This window comes from Elephas maximus, chromosome 20 (genome assembly GCF_024166365.1).
Source record: "Elephas maximus indicus isolate mEleMax1 chromosome 20, mEleMax1 primary haplotype, whole genome shotgun sequence".
Taxonomy (NCBI): Eukaryota; Metazoa; Chordata; class Mammalia; order Proboscidea; family Elephantidae; genus Elephas; species Elephas maximus.
Window position 1 is genome coordinate 59,221,611 of NC_064838.1, and position 15,067 is coordinate 59,236,677.

The 15,067-nt window shown below is 44.4% G+C and overlaps 1 protein-coding gene across 4 annotated transcripts in view; it reads left to right on the top strand.

Moving 5' to 3' along the window:
• Window positions 1–15,067, top strand: part of CACNA2D3 (calcium voltage-gated channel auxiliary subunit alpha2delta 3) — a 1,053,043-nt gene that overhangs the window by 808,907 nt on the left and 229,069 nt on the right. For all 4 annotated transcript variants that reach the window (XM_049863210.1, XM_049863213.1, XM_049863211.1 and 1 more), the window contains one exon: window positions 1,661–1,735. In XM_049863210.1, the coding sequence (XP_049719167.1) occupies window positions 1,661–1,735 (75 nt within the window). The remainder of the gene's footprint in view (window positions 1–1,660; window positions 1,736–15,067) is intronic.

The window sequence follows — 15,067 nt, forward strand, 5'->3', positions numbered from 1 at the left end:
TTATTTAATGGAAAAAGGTCAAGCTCTCAGAGTCCTTTTTAACCCCTCCAGTTGGAAACCCTGGTGGTGTGGTGGTTAAGTGCTATAGCTGCTAACCAAAAGGTCAGCAGTTCAAATCCCATCAGGCACTCCTTGGAAACTCTATGGGACAGTTCTACTCTGTCCCATAGGGTTGCTGTGAATCAGAATCGACTCAACAGCAAAAGGTTTGGTTTTTTAGTCTGTATTAAATTGGGACGTAATGTAATTAATGCAGTGTTGACCATGGCTGACATTTTTCCAAGAGACAAGATGGAAGAGATGATACATATCTCGAAGGGTAGGAAATCTCTGGTTTGTCTTTCACAGCAGAATGAAATAGACTTTTATCGTTAGAATCGAGCAGAATCTTATTAAGACTTGCTGTTCCAGGTAACTCCAGGAGAAAAAGTCTGCTGCCCTTGACTACGGCAGGCATATTTGCTTTATGTAATGCAAGGGAAACTTTTAATTACCAGTGTTAAATTCTCTGAAGGTAATTTCATATCACCTTGACGTTAAGCTAATAGACAGGGTCACTCCTGGTTTGTAAACTGTTGTCTGGATCATTTAATAGTTTCGTAGTCAAGAGTGTGAGTGGCAGAGAATTTTAAAGAAAAATAACAAATAGTGTAGCAAGGGTTGAGAACTATGAAATAACCCATTGGAAAAAATAGAAGATTTTCTTTTCTTCTCCCCTTTTCACTGCTCTGGCAAAAGTAGGTTACATTTTTTTTTTTTTCTTCAGAGAGAAATCAATAAGGGTTTTATGCCAGAGGCCATTTTAATACATGAATGATTTGTAGGTAAATTTATTGTAACCAATGGGTGCAGTCGACTGTGTAATAGAAATATTGTCCAAAAGCCGGGATTATTATTTAAATAAGTGCAGTGTTAAATTTGATTACATACTTTTTAAAGCTAATAAAACATTTCATTGCTCTCAAACTATTTCCCATAGTTCCATTTAGTCAGAAAACATAAATTAAGTGAGACTCTGCATAGAAAATTACCCAGGCTTTGTGTGGATGGAAGCATGCATGGAAAAGCCTGGCAGCCGCACCATTTAAAGACAAAGGGATATTAAAGGGGTTGGCAGGCTCCTATATAGGCTGGTGGGGACACTTTCACCCTGGAAGAATTATGGAAAATGACAGCCTAGGAGACTGCAGGTTTTAGGTGGCCCCAGTGGACATGGAGTTGTAGGAAGCCTGGGTGCCAGTCCAGCATGAGGCCTTTCTTCCCTTGTACCAGGTAGAGAGGAGATACTCAGGTTGATAAAACTTGGTTCCTTTGAGCATTGGGTCTTTCCAGAAACATAAGCCACTTTTTTGTAAAAAAAAAAAAAAAAAAATGGTAATTGTTTTTTGTTTTAAATAAATCAAAATAGGGCCTTGGATGCCAGCGTGGGGTGGGGACATTTTAACTTGTGCTATTTGCTGAGCTTACCCTGTGACAGGTCTTCGTTTCCAGCAAAAGTCAGGGATCAGTGCTTTGTATTCATTTTAATGAAATATTGTGCTGATAAGAGTTATGAATGCCAAGTTTAAGCTGTAAATTACTAAATGTCAGCCTGCTTTCTGCTTTGTGAATTCACCAGGGAGCACGCTAATGAAGGTTTCTCTCTCGCTTCCTCTTTCAGTTAGGGATTCACGGTTATGCCTTTGCAATCACAAATAATGGATACATTCTGACGCATCCAGAACTCAGGCCGCTGGTAAGAGAAATACTCCCTTGTTTCTGTGCTTCTCCTTTTACGATTTTGGAAGATTTTCTTCAGTCCTACAATGATGACCCTTGGCTGCAATTTTTACTTTAAAAGCTCAGTTTGTAGTATTGTCTAGAAAAGTTTGTTGTAGTTTATTAATAATATTTTGACACATAATATGTAACTAATGTAGGATAAGTGTATTCACTGTTTTGCCTTTATTAACACATATGTATCTATATACATTGTTATTTACTTATTTTACACATGCCAATGTATGTGATATGTTTTCTTTAACTCAAGATCGCTTGAAACCCATTACAATGGATACCTTTATATAACAAATGGACTCTCACGCTCCGACACAAGTCCCACGTATTGCAAGTCACATTTTATACAATAAATTAGACCCAGAATCCCCGGAAATTCATTACAATGGGATTTGCCCCCAAGTGACATTGGTCAGGAGCAGTGCCTTGTGGGTAGAAGCTGTTCACATTTTTTTGCTAAATCAAAACAGTTGAGACTTTCTCCATTTCCTGCATAAGTGATAACCGGTAGCATTGTTTGCTGACGTGGCACATAAACCACTTTCTTTCTCTCAGCCTTGCTTTCACCCTCTCTGAAATGAGTGGGGTTAGGGCAAATCCAGGACAGCCTATGCTCTCACTGTCAACCCTAATCCCCAGTATAGGCTGCCAGTATAGCATGGTGTGGAAGAGGGTTCTCAGGCAACATCAGGCTCATGGGGTGGGGGGCCCTCATTTATTGAGAGTGTCCATGGTGGACTCAGTAGAGGTGTTGGCAGTAAGTGAGCCAAGTGTTTGCCATCCCTGAACTAATTGAAACATGGCCATCCCTTTGGATCTGTGTATGTGTTTTTAAAGAAGATATAAAAGTATAAAGAATAACATAGTGAACAATGCTTTTTAAAGTTAAGAAAGTGAGTCGTTTTCTATAGCAGTCCACACACACATACAAACACACACACACAAACGCACATAGACCCATCCACCCCACATGACTTTTCCTCTTCATCAAAATTAGAAAGTAGCTATAGTGCCTGCTATGCAAATGTTTATTGGCGAGGCATTGTGCTTCTCTCTTGCATCATTGTTTAGAAACAGTTCATGTGAGAGCTCCATCGTCATCCAACTTCGTTCTAATCACCCTGGTATTAGTGGAGTCATGGCCACCTCATGTGGATCCCATATGCATGCTTTAAGAAGGGACTTAGGGTAATAGTTTGATTTCAGCTATCTTTTTATCACAAAGAGACTGGGTTAACTGACTAGCTAATTCTAAATGTAACTCAGTTACAATCATTGAAAAGTCTGATTGAAAAGCCTTTGACAGTGACATGCTTAACGCATTGCCCACCTCCAGGCCACCCAACTAGGCTTCTCTGTTGGGGATGGTAGGAGTTATGTGTTTGGTATGGCTGAGTATATGGGCTTTTAGAAATTTTTTCGAAATTCAATGGAACAGAATCGATGAAACAATCAAGCCTGGATCTGCCAGTGGATGAATTAACTTCCTATCAGCTTTTAAAGGAGGAGCGAAATGGAACCAGATGACAGAAGTCGCCAAGGTAGATTCCCTCTCTGCAGCGGTAGAAATGATCGGCTCCCATCTACACGGTCTCCTCACTGTGTCTTTCTGGTCTTTCCTATCTCCTGGTCTTATGGCAAATGGTCTGTTTGCAAATAGTCCATCTGAAGCACTTTCCAGAGCTATGCCTACTGAGAGGCAGCTGGAAGGTTCCTAGAAAAGCAGGCATCTCCTCGCAGTTTACAGACTTACAGATATAAGTCATTTTTATTCTTCTCACTGTTGAAACACTGCACCAAATGGTTTCACCATTTAAAAGTGGTAGCCATAGTGAGGTTTCCATAAAGAGGGTGGCCTGACCAAATGCCCCACATCTCACTTGTGGGAACCCATACCATATAAACCATTTTGCAGTCAATTCATGATAAGAACCTAAGAAATGGCCATGCCAGTGGGCCATCTCTTTCATTCATCTGCCTTTGACCATGAGGCCATCAGAGGAGTTTTGGGGTGATGCCAAACTTGAGGATAACATGAACTAACCCATCTGAATTGCTCAATAAATGTGTGTTACTCTGCCTTGAGTTTTCTCCCAGGCAAAGGTAATGGTGAAGTGGAAGGAACTCACCTTTGTCATCATCATGCAGTTTGCCCTTGACTTGTCATCCTGACAAGGACAAGTCATACAACCTCTCTGAGCCTCATTTTCCTCCTGTAATCCTGTGATAATCATACTATTTATACTATAGGTTGGTTCTTGGAATAAATGGAATGATGCAAGAAAGAGACTGGTATAACAAAGTAGGGCCCAGACGCTTATGGGGTGGCAATAGTTATGCTAGCATCTTTCTTGGGTTCTGTCAGCTCTCTTGACATGTCCTCAGCTGCTGTAAAGGTTGGGAGGACACGGTGGTGCTGGGTATTAGAGGGAATCTAAAGAACACTTTTTAAGAATTCAGTGGTTCAGACTATTGTAGTCAACCTTGGCAAGGATTCATGTACACACACATACACACAAGTTTACAGATAGAGTCTCTAGTATCATATAAAAAAAAGTTTTTTTTTTTTTTTAGTATCATATAAAAAAAAAAAGCCTGCTTTAATTCCCAGCCTGCCATCAACTTGGTCTATGTGACCTCATTCAAGCCTATGCATGCATGCATTCGTGTGTGTGTGTGTGTCAGTCTCTCAAACATACACACGCGTCCTCAGTTTTCTTTTTGATTCTCTAGGAACCTTTGGCCAATTCTGGTCTAGGAGACAGGTAGACAGCAACTGTACTGTGAGGAGGCCCAAGTTATTTAAACAACAACAACAAAAATAGCAATAACAGTAATCCTAGAAGTTGCCATAACTGAAGAGTGATAGTTAAGAGTCAACCTCCATGGGATGGAATACCCGGGCTCTCATGTGCCCAAGTTATTTGTCCGCCTCTGCTGCTGCTCTGTCACTCCGTCTCCCTCACCACCATTTCACTCAGCACGTGGTGGGCACTCAGTAGATAAGTGGATGAAGGGATCCTCCCAGGCCACTGTTTCCATTTTTACTTACTTTGGATTCTTCTAGAGGACCTAACTCACGAGCTTCTTCCAGAAAGCCTGTGTCCGCAGTGGGCATCAAGCTACCTGCCAGACTCCTTCCCAAGCACAGCTGGAAACAGCTGCTGCAAGCAGCTTCCCTAGCTAGCCTAGGCAGAGAATCCTCATTCAGGCCCAACTCGCCTTCTCCCAAGCCCAGCTGTGTCATTGAATCCTTACTGTAAATGGACGTCCCCCTGCATTTGGGCCAAGGCTGCCAGATTAGCGCAGTGGGTATGAGTGTGGGGTTGTGGCTAGGGAGGAGAGGATGGAGCAGGCTGCATTCAAATAATTCATATCCCTCTCCATCTGCCACTGAGGTCGTTCCTGCCTCTGCAGCCAGAGGAAAGAAGTGGGTTTCTCTGAAGCACAATACCATTATTTTTCTAATTTGTCCAATAAAATCTTTCCCCCAAACTTAATGTTTGGCTTGATTTTATCCAGTATTTTCTTCAGTCTTGTATGATTTGGGTGTGAATCATAAAGCGTCTCCAAAAACAGCTCAGATGTAAGAGCCTTACTCAGCAAACTCAGTTTGGTGTAATTGGCGTAACTGCTAAAGCCATACTTTTCTGTTGCTAACTGGGCTTTCCTTAGCTGTCCTCCAAGTGTTTCTCCACCACTCAGTCCTTGCCACCAGCTCTGAACTTCTTGGTGGATGAACCAACATTGATTCAACAAACGTACAGCTGGTGCCAGGTGTGCAGTGGCCCTGTGTTAGGCTGATGTGGCCATCTGCGAGCGGGGCAGAGGGCTGCTTCACGGTGGGCTGAGGACCTCTTCCCCGGGTGGTGAGTGGGGCAACAGCCCAGCAAGAGGGATTAAAGTTAGACTTTGAGGGCTGCTTTTTGAGTAATTAAAACCAGTTGTCGAGTCTGTTTCTACTCCTGGTGAGCCCGGTGTAGAGCTGTGCTCCATACGGTTTCCAGTGGCTGATTTTTCAGAACTAGAATGCCAAGCTTTTGAGTAATTAGATACCTACATTTTTTTTTTTTTTTTCCCGTTTTCTTTACCACTCTTTAAAATTCAGGCTACAAAGATTTCAGGGCATAATTACTGTCTACATTTAAGTTTTCTTGCCTTTTTTTTTTTTTCCAATCTCTTTGTGAGCTTTATGGATTTTTCTTAAAATATGCAGCCCCAAATGTAGCTTCTGTTTTATTTTTGTCTAGTGGGGAACTGACAGAGGTGGGACTGGGAAGGCTCCACCTTCAGCTGAATCTGTATTTTTGTTGAGATTTTGGTGGTCCATTCGTTTCTCCTGTATAGGAGGAAAGGATGTCTAAGCTGATTTCCTTCCTCAAGGAGGCCCGGACTTTGAGACCACCACGAGAAGACAAAGAAGGTTCCCTCCAGCAGCCACAGGAGTGACAGGGTTCCACAGAGGAGCCTCGGGCAGGCCAAGGCTGGGACTCATGTCTACAAAGCCCACGCTGAAATCTGCCAATAGCTGTTTGCTCCAGTGTGTCTGCAAGCCCAGGAGGTAGCGAAGGATGCCAGGGAGTTTCTATTCCAGATGGAGAATTTGCTAGTCACGTGGGCAGCCTGATGTGGAGGACCAGAAGGGAGCTGGCAATGACGGAGAGAAATCTGTGCTTCATTCCTTCAACATTCACTGTATGTCTCCCACGTTCGAGGCTTGAGCAAGCTGGTTGGAGTGGCTATAGAGGTGCGCCTTGCCTCAAAGAACTCAAAATCTAATAGGGTGGATGAGATATGTATATGAGCAGCTACAGATCTAGGGGAGATGTAACATTTCATTTGCTGGTCTTAGTATTTTTTTTTTTTAACATTTGTTGATTCCTTTTTACATACCAGACGCTGTTCTAAGTATTTCATGTGTGTTAGTGCTTTTAATCACTAATTAGTTTATCATTTGCTGATAAATTTTTTAGTTTATCAGCCAGCCTAGGATGCAGGTGGCTGTGTGGTATGTGTTGTATATGGACTTGGGGAGGGGGCTTGGAGGACGTGTCTAGAAGGCAGCCTTGGAGTTGGGTTGTGGCCATCTGTGAGTACCAGGATGAGGAGCCGGAGTTCCCTGTGAGGAAGGGAAATATGTTACAGGAGGGAAGCTGAGGCACTGAGAGGTAAGGTGGCTTCCCAAGATCATGCAGCTCCAAAGTGCTAGAGCCAGGATCCCTAACTCAGATCAGCCTAGATGTACCGAAGTCACTGTGTGAAGTTGGCTCTTCAGAAACTGTGAGGCAGAGTGGAGGTTGGAGGGTGGGGGTGACTGAGAGGCCTTGTCTTTGTAGCCACATGGGTGAATAATGCTAATGCTTGGACCACTGTTGTCAGAATCAGTGTCTGTACCTGTGCTGTCCAGGTACAGGTAATATAAGCCACAAATATGAGCCACCTGTGTAATTTAAACTTTTTAGTAGCCACATTTTTAAGAATGTATTTTATTTAACCCATATATTCAAAGTATTGTCTCAACATGTAATCAATATAAAAATTATTGATATGATATTTTACACTTTTTTCTACACTACTCTTTGACGTCTGTTGTGTATTTATTTTATAGTTTCAGAACATCTCCATTGAACCAGCCACATTTTAGGTGCTCAGTAGCCACATATGGCCTGTGGCTACCATCTGGGACAGTAAAGGTCTAGAGTGTAACCAGACATCTTGGGCCATCCTAGCTAAGATGGATGACAGGACCTTCTCTTTCCTTAAGGTGGATAGAACCGGGCTCCCCCACGCCTCTGACACCTGCACCATTCTGTAACTCAGTGGTTAGTCAGCAGCCAGGCTGTGGCCTCTCTGGCCTCTGGGGTGGGTGCTTGTCCAGAATTCAGCGGCACTGAGTCATTGGCCAGGGCAGACGGGCTTCCTAGTTTGGCTGGGCAACTCTGGCTATTTCAGCCATCTGGGTTTACTCTAAGGGCCTCTGTGGGAACCCAAACCGCCCCACAGGTCAGCAGATGGGAAAATTAGCCCATTGGTTGAACCTGAGCTGTCAGATTATCTAAATCAGAATATCTAGCCACCGAAATGATTTCTGCTGTTCTGTAAAATTCAGGTTAACTCTTTAATAACCCCATATCCTGCGAATAATTGTGTCATCTTCCTAACCTATAAGGAGTCTTCTCCTTTCCTCTGGATTTCAGGGTTTTGCCCCATGCAAGGGCTCTCCACAGCCTGAGTTCTAACTGATGTCTACAACCTTTTCCTGGGGTTACTCCTTGACTGTCCCCGCCCCACTCTAAACTTTGATTCTGCTTCCTTGTTCTTGTTGACGCTCAGGCGATGTATTTTTCCGTGCCATTTGCTATCGCACTTGGGTTATGCATGGGCTCTTATAGAAGGCTAGGGATACCTGGACTGACCCACAGACATGCCGATGCGTGTAAAATGTCCTTGTACCTTAGTCCTTTTTAGAACTAAGTGGACATACCTATGGACACATGTAAATATGTTTTAAATCCTAAGTAGAGAGCACGTACCAAATACCAGTTTAAAAGGGAAGGCACCGTTAGAACTGTTGTTTAGGTCTGCCTTAGCGTAACCAATGGGCCGGGTGAGGAAATTCTATATAACTCTTAAAATTTAGATACAAAGTTTAGATGTGATCTTTATATAATTATGCATATTCTCAATTACGCAGAGTCTCGCTTATATTCCATACATTTTATAGTTCTCTTTTTGTATATAATGCTGGGGCAGCAACTCCTCAGTTTCCCTTCATTTGTTCTTCCCATCCACACCTACATAATCCAAGTACTGATGGCTTCTTTTTAGTGCAACAAGTGTGGGCGTGGCTTCCTCCAGTTGCTTTTTCAGGTCTACCCACCCCCCCACCCTGTCCCTGTACAGTCACCCATATGTCCTACTGGATCTAGCTCCTAAATGCACCCAAACCTGCCCACCTCTCTCTGTCTTTGCCACTACCACCTGGTGAGGGTCACCGTCATGTCTATCCTGGATGACATCAGTCCCCCTTAGGCCCATCCCTGGATACCTGGATACCTGTTCTTGCCACCCCCCCCACCCCAGCCTCCAGCAGTCCTATTCTCTCAGCAGTCAGAGGGGCTTTCAAAGGCTTCAATCAGCTGTTGCCACTCACCTGCATAAGTCTTCCCAGTGGCTTCCTTCGGCGTTTAGAGGAGAACCTGTCCTTACCTACTGCGACCCACAGCACCTGCCAGAGCTGCTCCACCCCCCCCGCCCCTGCAAAGAGCTAGTCTCCCTGTCTGCAGCGCTGCCTGTGCCATGCTGGCCCTTCCCTCTGTACCCCAAGTGCCTCCTGGTCTAGTCCCTGTGCTTGCTCTTCCCTCTACCTGGAGCCTCTCCCCTGCTCCCCAGGACTGGCTTTTTCTCTCCTCCATGCCCAGCTCAGGTGTCACCTCCTCAGAGGCCATCCCAGACCCCCAACTGAAGGAGCCACTCTCTTCCTCCACCACGTCCCCCACTTTAGTTTCTCTGGATGGCTGATGACTCTTGGAAAAGCCCCCGTGTCTCATTTCTCCCCTACAGTCTCCTGTGAATACAAGCTACAAAATACTCGGCTGCTGCACAGAGGAGGGAGTCAGTAAGCATTTGCTCAATGAGGAAGAAATGCAGGGGTGTGGGTGCAGGTTTCCTACAGTAAACGGTAAGTGCAGATACTGCACACTCACCCATCAGATTTAGTGAGTCCTTGCTTTGTCAGGCGCTGGAAAGTGAACGCACTGTTGTTGGCTCTCTTTGCACCCCTGCCCACCCTCTGCTTGTTTGTGAGCGTCTACTGTGCCTTAATTCAAGCAAAGGACTAGATAAAGGGACAAAGAAGCAGGTAGAATGATGTCTCTGCTTATGAGAAGTACACTACCCAAAGCCAAAATTCCTGGTCAGCCAGAGGGGCCCAGAGAAGCTCTGCGCATAAGGAGCATCAGTTTCCCTCAAGGAAGGGTGTCCTGAGAGGCAGGAGGGCCTCCCAGAGGAGGTGACAGCACATCAGCTGCATCCACGGTCTGCTCTAGGGGCATTTCCTCCCACTCAGCGGTTGCCCCACACTCTCCCCAGAAGTGCTGTCCTTGGACTGGAGCAGGCACGACTTTTCTTTCAGGCCTCAGAGCCATGCATTTTGTTAGCTGCAGCCTTTTGGAGCATATGGAGCTGGAGCTTAGCATCACTTACAAGCCTTTCAGTGGTCCCCATGTGCTGGAATCTCTTCTCAGTCAACTCAGTGGTGGTTGATGAACTGAAAGAGGCTCACCAGTAGGTGGCGCACGGGCACTGCCATGTGCCCAGACCCTCCACGACTGGGGTCCCTGCAGTCACAGATGCTCAGAACAGAGTCCCAGGCAGCTCTGACTTTGCCTGGTCTGAATCCACTCAGTTGAGTTTAAAAGAAAGAATTAGCTGATGCTTAGTAAGTTTATCTGCTCAGAGGAGTGTGTTTGCTGAGCAAAAATAAACAAGCCTGTGTGACCCCACGCAGAGTCTGCTCCTTTTGAAGCACGCCATTTGGCAAGAGAGAAAGCAGAGTCTTGCGTGCTTTCTTCTCAAAGAGATTGTTGAGGGCACCATATAACCTGCCTCGACGTGGACACTTGAGTGGAAGTGCCGCAGTTCTGAGGGTGAATGCTTACACGTTCTGATCTTGGGCCATTATGGAAGGCAGCGGGTGGCTGGATTTCGGTCGAGTTGGTGCTGCGTTCTCTTCTGTAAACCTCAAGCATTCAAACCCACAGCCTCTTGGCCCCCAAGCTCTATGGCTGGGTGTGAGCTTGGGCACGTAGGGAATAGATGAGATGGGGGAATCACCTCCAGGAGGAGTTTTTGAGTGTACACAACGTGCCTTCCTGATGTCCTCTGTGTGCTGAGCCCGGCAGCAGATAAAAACACCAGTTGCCACGGAGTTCCCTTATGGCAACCCCATGTGCATCAGAATAGAACTGGGCTCCATAGGGTTTTCAAGGACTGATTTTTTTAGAAGTAGTTTGCCAGGCCTTTCTTCCAAGGCACCTCTGGGTGGACTTGAACCACCAACTTTTAAGTTAGTACCTGAGTGCATTACAGTAACCATTTGCACCACCTAGGGACTCCATGACAACAGAGAAGGAGACTAGTAATAATAACTCGACTCTTAGGATACCAGGAGTCAGGCTCTGCACTGAACAACCCTGCACGCCGCACCTGCTAAGCCTTTACAGCATCCTGCTTTTTTAACACGTATCACATAGATCAACTGTGTGTAATGATGGTCTCTGAAGACCAGGCCCATGGCTGTGTTAGAAAATAACTCTGCATCCATCCTCAGGAAAAAATGATGAGATGAGGTAGGTTTGGTTTTGTTTTGTTAATAAAATTAGCATGTTCAATTGAAAGAACCACCCTTAATTACGAGGTTGTGTTATGATGTTTGTTACAAAATGCAAGCTGGGCTGGGGAGCTGCCCTTAGCCTGTCCAGATCACCTTCCACCTTTCCCAGCCTCTGCCCTGGAGGCTGACTGTGTGGACCACAGCAGTGGACTGTGGGTGAGGCTTGGCTGGTGGGGATACCCACAAGGAGAGGAGAGAGGAGATGAGGCCAGGATGTGTATTCATCCCTGTTCCCCCTGGACTGGCTGTACCCCAATATGAAACCACTTAAGCCCCCTCCTCTATGTGGCTTTCTCTCTCTGGGTTCTTGTGCCTGCTGCCTCTGTGTGTCCTGTCATGCAGAGTGGTGGAAAAGGTACCCACTGTTTGTGGCTTTACGGCACTGCACCGTTTCTTGTAGTTTTTTTTTTTTTTTTTACCCACTCGGTTAAAATAGTTCCTTTATTTAAAAAAAAAAAAAAATTTAAGCCTGCCTTAATTAGCCAGCTTGACTGTGCCATCTGCTTCCTGCTAGGTCCATGACTGATAGAAAGGTAAGTGTAGGTGGAAGGTTTTTGTGTTTTTACAGTACTTACTTTGCCAAGAAAGAAAGAAGGAAAGAAGAAAGGGACGAAGGGAGCATAGAAGAAAAGATGTAAGAATGAACAGGGGAGGGAAGGGAGGAACAAAGGAGGGAAGGAAGAAAGGGATCCTGTTACATATGAATGAGGAGTTACTCATCCAGGTATGCACTTGTGTTGGACTGAATCACAAACTGTAACCTCAAGCTTCCAGGCTGAAAACCAGCTCCCTGCAGCCTTCCTCAGCCACCCCATCCACAGCTAGACACCAAGTCTTTTCATAAATTGTACTTCTTGTCAGCACTTTCACACTGGCACTTAATAATATACTGTTTCATTGTGAGCTCGGTTCCCTAAATGTGGGTCTTTCTTCCCTTTTATTTATCATTCACCTCCTTTGCCAGATACCTCGCCAGACCCTGGAGATACAAGGGAGAACAAAAGCACAATCTGATCTGTGTCTTCAGATTGCTGGCTATGCAGTGAGGTGCAGACACGTCAAGATACGTCTGCAATGGAGTGGGGAGCCCAAACTCAAGGCCTGTGCGAGAAACTTGGTGGGGTGGGGAGAGAACTGCTCTGAGTGTGAGGTGAGCTTTAGAGGGAGAAGGTTTTGCAGGGGAGAGGAGGGGCTGGGGGAGGGGGATAGTGAACTCTATGCATGAGAGCAGTGGCCTGGCCACACCTAGCAGTGGTTCCCAGACGTTGGGATTTCATGGCTCTATTGGTCAGACTGTTCTGGTTGCAAGCAACAGATATGAAATCTGAATGACTTGAGCAAAAGAGAAATTTATTGGAAGATTATATGGAAGTGCTTCTACTAAAATGGAAGATAAATAATGAATGAATTAATATGAAGGAATAAATTTTAAAAACTTAGAGTTCTTCCTTCCCTCCCTCCCTCACTCCCTTCTGTCTTCCTCTCTTTCTTCTTTGCAATCAAATGGAGAAGGTATGTTTTTAAGAGCTCATAAATAAACAAATAGATGAAAAATCATTACATATTTTCAGTCAGCTCCCCTAAGGAAATAAGGATCCAAGAAAACAAGACAGAGGAGAAAGGTACCTACCTTAGTTGGGAGGTCAGGGAGAGCCCTTCTTAGAGATGAGGTTTTAAGCTGAGACCTGAGGGATAAGAAAGAAATCACTGTGCAAAGATTGTAGAGAATAGTCCAGGTTGAGGAAATTCTGTGCAAGACCTTGAAGCCTGGGGATGTTCAGTATGCCATGACCTGGAATCTGTTGGATAGGTCATCTAAAGTTTAGTGACAAATTCCTATTTGGGGTCTTACTTAGTGATGCAATCGATGTTGCTGCCCTGCCCTTGTCCCCTCAGCTCAGCGTTTCTGCACATGCAGGCCTAGCTTGCAGCTTCCACCACCTGGGTGAGGACTTTCTCTGGCTTCTGGAGCCCACTCTTCCCAGGCATGCAGCAAACCAGAAGTGCCAACAAATTAGCATCCCTTAAACAAAGACTTCACCACTCCTCTGTCAGTTTGTCGCACTGTCAGCTTGCATGTTGCTATGATGCTAGAAGGTATGTCACCGGTATTTCAAATACTAGCAGAGTCATCATTGGTGGACAGGATGCAGTGGAGCTTCCAGACAAAGACAGATCTACTGTAAAAACTGGCCAGTGAGAACCTTATGGACAGAAGCAGATCATTGTCTGATATGGTGGCCAGAGGTGGGCCCATCAGGTTGGAAGGCACTCAAAATACAACTGGGGAAAAGCTGCCTCCTCAAAGTAGAGTCGCCCTTAATGACAAGAGTGGAGTGAAGCTCTCAGGATCTTCATTTAGCATGACTCAAAATGAGAAGAAACATCTGCAGACATCCGTTAATAATCAAAACATGGAATGTATGACGTGTGAATCTAGGAAAATTGGTAGTCATCAAAGATGAAATAGAACACTTTAAGATTGATATCGTAGGCATTAGTGAGCTGAAATGGACTGATATTGACCATTTTGAATTGTACAATCATATGGTCTACTATGCCAGGAATGACAAATTGAAGAAGAACAACATCATATTCATTGTCAAAAAGAAAATTTCAAAATCTGCCCTGAAATGCTGTCAGTGATAGTATAATACCCATACACCTACACGGAAGACCAGCTAATAAACTATTATTCAAATTTATGCAACAACCACTAATGCCAGAAATGAAGATTTTTACCAACTTCTGCAGTCTAAAACTGAGCAAACATGCAGTCAAGATGTATAAATAATTACTGTTGATTGGAATGCAAAAGCTGGAAACAAAAAAGCCTCAGTAGTTGGAAAATATGGCCTTGGTGATGGAAACAACATGGGAGAATCACATGATAGAATTTGCAAGACCAATGACTTATTTGTTGGAAATTCCTTTTTTTCAACAACATAGACCAACAACTATACACGTGGACATCACTGAATGGAATACATAAGAATCAAATCAACTGTATCTGTGGAAAATGATGGAGAAGCTGAATATCATCAGTCAGAACAAGGCCAGGGGCCAACTGTGGAACAGACAACCAGCCGCTCATACGCAAGTTCAAGTTGAAGCTGAGGAAAATTAAAATGAGTCCGTGAAAGCCAAAGTATGACCTTGAGTATATTCCACCTGCGTTTAGAGACCATCTCAAGAACAGATTCGCTGCATTGAACACCAATGACTGCAGACCAGATGAGTTGTGGGATGACATCAAGGACAGCATACGTGAAGGAAGCAGGAGGCCATTCAAAAGACAGGAAAAAAGAAAAAAAAGGGCAAACTGAACGTCAGAAGAGACTGAAACTTGCTGTTGAATGTAGAATAGTTCTAAAGTGAAATGAAGAAATGATGACGTAAAAGATCCAAACAGAAGATTTCAAAGGGCAGCTTGAGAAGACAAAGTATTATAATCAAATGTACAAAGCCGTGCAGTTAGAAAATCAAAAGGAAGGAACACACTCGTCATTTCAAACTGAATGAACCGAAGAGAAAATTCAAGCCTTGAGTTACAGTATTGAAGGATTCTATGGGCAAAATATTGAACGACACAGGAAGCATCAAAAGAAGATGGAAGGAATACACAGAGTCACTGTACCAAAAAGAATCGGTCAACGTTCAGCCATTTTAGGAGGTAGGTAGCATATGATCCAGAACCGATGGTAATGAAGGAAGAAGTCCAAGCTGCACTTAAAGCATTGGTGAAAAACAAGGCTCCAGGAACTGATGGAATACCACTTGAGATGTTTTAACAAATGGGTACAACACCGGAAGCACTCACTCGTCAGTGCCAAGAAATTTGGGAGACAGCTACCTGGCCTGCCAACTAAAAGAGATCCATATACATGCCATTGCAAA